Source organism: Hakea prostrata, chromosome 9 (assembly GCF_041222555.1).
Source record: "Hakea prostrata isolate BN-2017 chromosome 9, UWA_Hpros_2, whole genome shotgun sequence".
Lineage (NCBI taxonomy): Eukaryota > Viridiplantae > Streptophyta > Magnoliopsida > Proteales > Proteaceae > Hakea > Hakea prostrata.
The window spans coordinates 38,346,345-38,355,109 of record NC_142608.1 but is presented as its reverse complement, the minus strand read 5'-3'; the positions used below and the strand labels follow the sequence as shown (position 1 = coordinate 38,355,109).

Sequence of the window (8,765 nt, the reverse complement as noted above, 5' to 3'; positions counted from 1 at the left end):
CTGATTTGTTGTTTCAAGATTACTATCTCATCACTTATATCTTTTTGTTTTTGGATTTCTATTTTCATTTCTTGAGTTTTTATATTTATTGTTTCGATTAAAGTTAAACTTCTATCAAATGGTTCATATCCGTAAGATATAGCTAATTTCATTTTCATATTTTATATATTTTTATACCAGGGGAGGTCTTCGTCAGGTTGATCGAAATAACTCGAAATCCTATGTATACAATATTTTTGTCTTATTGATCTTGTGTCTTCTTTTAATTGTATATATTGTGATAATAATTTTGAATTTGTAGATTCTATGGATGATGCTAATTTATCAAATATCAGTTCTATTATTTCACTAGGTAAAGTTATTCCTTGACTAATAGTTTCTTCAGGGAGTTCAATAATATTTACTGCATGTTTAAAATATTCTAATAAGCTACAAAACGCCATTTTCTTTCCGTTAGTTGTTTGACTAAGTTGTAAAGCAGATATGTATACTGTGTATGTTTCTACTAGTTTTTGCATAATTATTAGAATAATTTGTTACCAAGATGACTCATGATGCAAATTGTGCTAATTCTTTTTGTTTATATTCTAAGATAGCCTTTAATCTATCTATTTGGTATATTCTTATTAGTATTGGTGGTTGATTATCTATTCTCCAACGTAAATAGTCTGGGATATTATCAAAGGGTTCATTATGATCTATTTCTGCCATTTTTCTTCTAAAATAATTAACTTCATTTTCTGTTTCTTTTATTTTATCTCTTAAGTTTTTTATTCCTCTTAACTGTCTTAGCCTATCTTGTGAACTCATGTTCCAATTAATGTTATTAAATATTAGAGTTTTTCTATTAAATTTGCATAATTATTCTATTTCGTAATTATCACTATCTTCAATATCAATTGCGGTATTTAATTCATTTTGTTTAAGCTCCATATATTGTTTAATATTTCCATAAATTTTTACTAAATTCTTAATTTGTTCAAATAATTTTTGATTATTTCTTTCAATTTTATTCATATGTTTTCTATCTTTTTTACTTATTATGACGTGACCTTTATTCATAATATTATGGATTCTGTTATAATTTTGTTGAATTTTAGTTCTTATACAAACAAATTCATCACCAATATTTCTTTGGTGTAAAATTTCTATTTTAATTTCATGTTTTTTTATTTCTAGAGTTTCAGACATGAGTAATTCATATGTATAAGGATCAAATCCCATAGATGTGGGACTTTTATATTTTATTCCTTTTATAAGATCATACCACGGTAATTCTGTTTCTTTTTTGTCAAAATGTTTTACTGCCAAATATATCACATATTTTTGTCTTTGATTTTTAAACTTATTTCTTAATTGTTCTTTTTGTACTACAGTATTGGTTGGTTTAATAGAAATTGCTAACTTATCAAAGATAAGTTCATGGATTTCTATTGGAAGAGTTAATCCTTGTTCAACATATGTTTGTGGAAGTTCTATAATATTCACAATTGTTTTGTAATATTCAAGTAAACTGCAAAATACTTCTTTTATTTGTGAAAAATTATTACAATTATGCAAAAGATGAATATAAACAGTAAATTTATCTACTACTTCCTTCATTATATCAAGTTTATAAAGACAGTAAGGAAAATTTTCTAGAGTTCCGAAAAGAAAATTTACTAGCAGCAAGTGAACAAAGTGAATAGTGAATAGAGAAAATATTGAACTGGATACAACGAGTGATCAATAAAGTTGTATATCCTACTCGAGCACTACCTTCGTAGTTAAGACTTACTTATCTTGGCTCGATGCAAAGTTATACTATATGAATGCAAAGATATCGAAGGAGTGGTTTTCTCGTGGTCTTTATCGGTATTGTATGGTAAATTTCGTTTGGCGCAAAACACAAAGCCTACAGTGGCTCCATCTAATTATCGAACCGAGACTTATAGCCAAGCTCGCTCTACGAAGTTCGGGATAATGGACTTTCCTTTTGGGCTAGGGGATGCATTCCATAGAAATTGAACCATAACTTCAGAATTTGGTACCGAGAAAACGTTCCTTACATAATATCCGGATGCAAGATGGATGCATGAACCACGCCCGGAACCAAAAAAAAAAAAAAAAAAAAAAAAAAAAAAAAAAAAAAAAAAAAAATTTTTTTTGTTTAAAATTTAAAATTTTTTTTTTTTTTTTGAATAATAAGGTGTTTTTATTTTTTATTTATTTTTTTTTTTTTTTTTTTTATTTGTTATGTTGATTATTAATTTTTAAATAAATATTTATTATTTTTATATTTAAAAAAAAAAATTTTTTTTTTATTTTTTTTTTTTTTTTTTTTTTTTTTTTTTTTTTATTATATTTTTTTTATTTTTTATTTTTATTTTATTTAATAAAAAAAAAAAAAAAAAAAAAATAAAATTAATTTATTTATTTTATGTTATTATGGATTATTTTATTTGTTTTGGGGATTTTGGTGATTAACTTTAACATGATGGTTTTATTTATTGTATATAGTAGTAACTAGTTTACACTGCAAATATTGTTGGATGCACCTGAAGTTGCAATATTTTTTTAAACTATAAATGAATATAGTTTTGAAGTTTTTAAAATTAAATTTCAATTAAAATTATATGAAAAAGATATTATTGATGAGGAGTTGCTGGAAATTTTTTTTTTCAACTTTTCATCAATATTTTATACTAATCTAGCTAGTAGAAAATACAGGCCGAACTAAGGGGAACTAAAAGGCTAAGTTACTAAGATTGAATTCAACAAAACCTAATTTAAAGTAAATCTGAATTGCTTTTATTCTACTTAAGAAAAACACAGCAATTAAACTATTAATTAATGCAAAAACTTTAACTAATAAGTGAGGATCTTTGGGATTTCGAATCCCCAATGCTTTTTACTAACCGATATAACTTTACGCTTCAAAACAAATGATGATCTTTCCTAAAAATGCCCTATCCTTGCAAGGCTATCGTCCTTCGCCGAAGTTTGGCATCCTTAGTTTGCTTAGCTATAGGGCATCTTTGGCCAGACTCAAACACAATTAAAAACATCAACTAGAAGACATAGAACAATCGAATTAATGAAACAAGCAATGGTTCATCTACATCCCAAAGAAAAGGAACTAGTTACTCATTATAACAAAGCTCATAAAACAAATAAAGCTGAAAATTTAGAGAGAGGGTTGTGGTCTTCTTCTTAGGGCGACCAAGCCTTCTGTGTACAGACAAAAAACCCTAATTTTTATTGAAAACTCATTGTTTGGGTTTCTAAACACTCTAAAATTAATAGGAAAATTTTGAAGTAGTATAAGGAGACTATCAATCATGATCTAAGCATCTAACATGGTCAACGGAATAGAAATCCAACGAATCATTAGATAGGCTTAATCCGAAATTAGTCTATAGATTTCATGGATAGACTAGATTGAACGAAAATTCACTCTAAAAATTGAAAACATTAGATCATGGTCAGAAAATAATCTAGGAATAGATCTAGTAGGATTAGAATCAAATAACACAAACAAGAATACTATCACAGAGATCATACTAGGCTTTTACCGAAATCATACCATGTTGATCACAGAAAGAATAGAGTGAATGGGGATTCACTCTAAGACTATAAGGATAGATAAATAGGTCATTACAGTAGCATAAGACCTTCCTCACAATCACAATAATGGGTAGAATTAGAAGAGATAATAGATCTATAGAGAATGAGAGCGATTGCTAACCTTGAAGAAGAAGATTAGACGGAGGAAGCTCTCGCAGATGCTTGGGGATCTTCCTTGGCCTTGGGGAGAGTGCGCTAGGGTTCTTCTCATGTTCTCCAAAAGCTTAATGACAAAGTGGCTCTAATTAGATTGAAGTTTGAATATATAGGGTTTCAAAAACCTAATTTCCAAAAGGTACCAAATCTGTGGCGAGGAGTTTTGGTTGCTTAGGTTGGTCGTTTGGGGCAACCAAGGCAATCGACCAAACAATACCTTTCAGTCAAAAAGTGATTTTTGGTCTCTGAAAGCCACAAGCTCTAGGTCCTTTTCCAACTAATGAAAGAGTCTTAATTGGTTTTGTAGGACCTTCCAATTGTGTCAACACTGTACTCATTGTCCATCTTCAAGTCCATTATCATTCAAATAGCATCTTCTTCCAATGTTAGTCAGAGTTTCCATAATGGGATCTTCATCTTCATCCATTGGTTCTAATGGTTCTAGGTCAGACCCAATGGATTCAGATGAGGTGGCCCAAGCTGTCTCCTACCTTCACTTCAGCTTTTCGAACCTACAACATAGATTTTCAGGTTAGGGTTGTGAGTTGAAATTGAAAGCGTACTTGGGTTTCCAAAGAAATGGGGATACTTCATTTCCATCTCATCTTCCTTCTACCAAAAAGCTTCCTCGGGGGTATGATTCTTCCACCGGATCTTCACCAAAGGCATGGTCCTACTTCACAACTAATTGTCCTTCTTATCTAGGATCTCAACTGGCTTTTCATTATAGGAAAGATCAGGTCCAAGACCTTTGGGTTCTTGTTGGAGGAGATGCTCCAAATTCTCTACACATTGCCATAGCATTGACATATGGAACACATCATGAACTCCAACTAAGGACGGAGGTAATGCTAAGCGGTATGCAACCGGTTTGACCTTCTCAATAATCTCATAAAGGCCAATATACCGAGGACTAAGCTTTTCTTGACATTGAATCTCATCACCCCCTTCATAGGTGATACCTTCAAAAAAGCCTTCTCCCCCACTTGAAATTCTAGATTAGTCCTTCTCTTGTCTGCATAAGATTTCTGTCTTGATTGTGCTGACTTGATCATTTCCTTAATCAAGTCCACCATTGCACTTGTAGCTTCAGTCATTTTTGGACCTAGAACTTTTCCTTCACCAGTTTCAGTCCAATACAGTGGTGTTCTACAAGTGTTTCCATAAAGTGCTTTGAGCGGAGCCATGCCTATCGTTGATTGATAAGTGTTGTTGTAGGTAAACTCAACCAAAGTTAAAGGTTCATCCCAATTGCCTCCCATATCAACAATACAAGATCTAAGCATATCTTCCAGAATTTGAATTGTCCACTCAGATTGTTCATCAGTCTATGGATGATGAGCTCTCAAGTTCAATTGGGTTCCCAATGCTTTCTGCAAACTACTCCAAAATCTTAAGGTGAACCTAGGATATCTGTCAGATACGATACTCACTAGAGCTCCGTGTAGACATACTACATTGTCCATATAAAGACTTGCTAGCTTATCCATATTATAAGTAATCTTAATAAGGATGAAATGGGATGATTTCGTCAATCTATCAATGATTACCATAGAGTATCATTCCCATTGTTGGTTTGGGGTAAGTAGGTAACGAAGTCCATGGTAATGTCTTCCCACTTCCAACTAGGGATAGGAAGCGGTTGTAAAAGTCCAAATGGTGGTTGTTGAACTACTTTAACACGCTGGCAAGTGTCACACTTGACCACAAAATCTACCACGTCGTTCTTCAAATCAATCCACCAAAAATGTTCTCTTAGATCTCTCTACATCTTTGTACTTCCTGGAGCACGGTGAATACTGACTTATGTGCTTCTTTCAAAATCTATTTCTTAAGTTCTTCAACTGCTGGCACACACAATGTTCCTCTATAAGTCAATGCTCCATTGGTAGACATATAAAAATTGGGTTCTGCTTCAGGACTAGAAGAAATCTTCTCAATCTTCTCCTTTAACTCCAGATTTGAATATTGTAAGGCAATTATCCTATCTCTTAAAGTAGATCTAGTTGTTATAGTTGCAAGCATCACTTCGGACCCTTCTGGAACAATTTCTAGAAAAAGTTCCAAGATAAAAAACAAAAGTGGTTTACTCAAAGCATTTAGATAAAATTCTACTCGCTTACCTTTCTTGCTAAGAGCATCAACAACCACATTGGCCTTTCCAGGATGATATTCAATGTCACAATTATAATCCTTGACCAACTCCAACCACCTATGTTGCCGCATATTCAACTCCTTTTGGGTAAATAAGTACTTTAAACTCTTGTGATTAGTGTAGATGGAAATTCTTTCCCCAAACAAATAATGGCGCCAAATTTTTAAAGCAAAGACTACTACCGCTAATTCCAAATCATGAGTAGGGTAGTTTCACTCATAATCCTTCACTTGCCTAGAGGCATATGCCACTACTTTTCCATGTTGCATCAAAATGCAACCTAAGCTAGTCTTTGACGTGTTGGTGTAAACTGTCAAACCGCTAGAGTCATCAGGTATAGTTAACACTGGGGCATGTGTCAATCTATCCTACAATTCTTGAAAATTCTTCTCACATGCATCAGTCCAAACAAACTTCTCCCCTTATCTAGTAATCTTGGTCATATGAGCCGCCAACCTAGAAAAGTTCTCAATAAATCTCCGGTAGTAACCAACCATTCCCAGAAAACTTATGCTTTTTGTCACACTCCTTGGCCTATCCCAATCTACAACTACTTTAACTTTATCAAGATCTACACAAATTCCTTCAGCTGAAACCACATGGCCTAGGAAAATTACCTTCGATAGCCAAACACTTGGTAAACTTAGCAAAAAATTGTTTATCTCTCAATCTTTGCAAGGTGAATGAAGATGCTTCACATGTTCCTCTTCATTCTTTGAGTAAATCAAGATATCATCTATGAATATAATTAGAAATTTGTCTAGAACATCATGAAATACTTGGTTCATCAAATCCATAAAAACCGCAGGAGCATTTGTCAAACCAAAAGGCATGACCTTGAACTCATAGTGACCATATTGCGTTCTAAATGTTGTCTTGCATGTATCACTTGGCTTCACTTTAAGCTGATACTGCTGCACCTTTCAACTAATCAAAGAGATCATAAATTTTGGGCACGGGTACTTATTCTTGATGATCAACTTATTTAGCTCCCGATAATCAATGCATAGATGCATACTACCATCTTTCTTCTTCACAGACATAACCAGAGCTTGGCTGTATAAATCCTTTATCCAAGAGCTCATTCAGTTGGTTCCGTAGTTCCTTCAGTTTGGTAGGTGCCATTCTATATGGCACTTTTGACACAGGGGCAGCTCCTGGAGTCAATTCTATGGTAAACTCTAGTTCTTTTTCTGGTGGCAAACCTGACAAATCTTCAGGAAAAACATCCACAAAGTCCTTCACTACATTGCCTTACTCAAGTTTCTTCTCTCTCTTGCTCTCACTGTTAGATGAAGCATTAAGTGATACACTTCCCACCAATGCATTCACTTGCATCATAGCAGTCAAGGTCTTTCTAATAAATCTCCCTTGATCTCCTTGAAATTCAAAAGCTTAATTTTTTTCAATCTGAAATTGTACTCTTCTCAAAGAATATAGGACCACAGCTTTGTGGGCAATCAACCAATCCATTCCTAAAATCCCATCAAAGTCCTTCAAATCTAAGAGTACTAAATCACCTTCCAAGGTTCTTCCACAAATGGTAATAGGACGAGCTTCCATCACTTGATCTAGTTGTACTACAGATCTAGTTGGTGAATCAATCATCAAACATCTAGGCAATTTCTTTGATGTTGCAGTAGTTCTTATGAATGCAGATGATTTGAAAAAATAAGATGCACCAATATCAAACAAACAAAAGCGTGAACTGAAGCGACTAGTAGCATACCTGTCACGACTTCGTGACTCGTATCTTGTTCAGTCCCAGAGATGCAAAACGCTTTCCCTGTGGGAGGGGCTTGTACTAGCTTAGTTACTGCGGTTGCCCGGCTGAGTATTTCTTTAAGGGCAAGTGAGGGCATAATGTCCAGCCTATTTGCAAAGAGAACATATAGGATCCTTTGGTGTTGTAGTAGTCACTGCCATCGGAGGTGTCTGATTCATAGGCCTGGAGTTTGCATAAACTAGCCTAGAGACTTGAGCATTCCCAGTTGGTCGGTTCCCACTAGTCTGACTTTGCTGTCCGATCTGAGTATTCCCAAAACCTTGCCCAAATTCCTGGGTAGGCTGAAATGTCAGGGTAAGGTAAGGTGTAGGTCTAGCAACTTCTTGTCAGTCCTTTCAACATAACTATAATTCCTACTCTACATGATCTTTGGAGACGGTAATTCTCCTTCTCAGACTCTTTAACTTTCTTCGGATTTTGCACTATCTTAGCACAACTCTCAATAGGAAGGATGGTGAGATATGTCATGATGGATGGTCTAAGTCCCTTGAAGAACTTCTTTGCGTTCTCATGATCTACTTTTAATGACTCAAGGGCAAAGAAAAATAGTTCTTCACACTTTTGCTAATACTCTAGCATAGAAAGAGGTCCTTGCATAAGAACCATAAACTCAGACTCTTTTACATCCTTCACAGCTTTAGGAAAATAGTTCTTACTAAATACATCTTTAAATAATTCCCAAGTAATTCCATCCACATGCAGAGCTTCCAGGATAGGGCGAGTAGCATTCCACCACGCATCTGTGTTGTAGCTTCTGCTCGGCAAACAAAATCTTCTACGCTTCAGTGCATTGCAAGTTCCTAAAGGCCTTCTCCAATTGCCTCAACCATTTATTAGGGAAAAGAGTATCCTTCTTCACACAAGTAAAGTTTGGCACCTGAAGCTTTAGAAAACTCTCCATCATCACGGAATGAGGTAAGACCGCATTCCTTCCAGTAGTAGGCACACTAGCTGTGTTAGGGTTCGCTTGAGCAGCATGAGTCTCACTGTGCATAGTCATGAACCTAGTCATCATTTCGTTGAATTGGGCGCTCTGCTATTGCATGATGTTCCCCAAGATAT

General features: G+C 34.3%; 1 protein-coding gene across 1 annotated transcript; it reads right to left on the bottom strand.

Annotated features, from left to right (window-relative positions):
• Positions 1 to 4,446: 4,446 nt before the first annotated feature.
• On the bottom strand, positions 4,447 to 4,949 carry LOC149005204 (uncharacterized). Its single transcript, XM_089135813.1, has 2 exons — positions 4,725 to 4,949; positions 4,447 to 4,638 (listed from the first exon to the last, which is right to left on the bottom strand). The coding sequence occupies exons 1-2, from the start codon at positions 4,947 to 4,949 to the stop codon at positions 4,447 to 4,449; spliced, it is 417 nt and encodes a 138-aa protein (XP_088991939.1).
• Between the last annotated feature and the right edge of the window lie 3,816 nt (positions 4,950 to 8,765).

Coding starts and splice junctions, on each gene's coding strand:
- LOC149005204 (XM_089135813.1), bottom strand. CDS start 4,949: ATGGCTCCGCTCAAAGCACTTTATGGAAACACTTGTAGAACACCACTG. Junction 4,639..4,724: donor GGGAGAAGGCTTTTTTGAAG/GTATCACCTATG, acceptor ATTATTGAGAAG/GTCAAACCGGTTGCATACCG.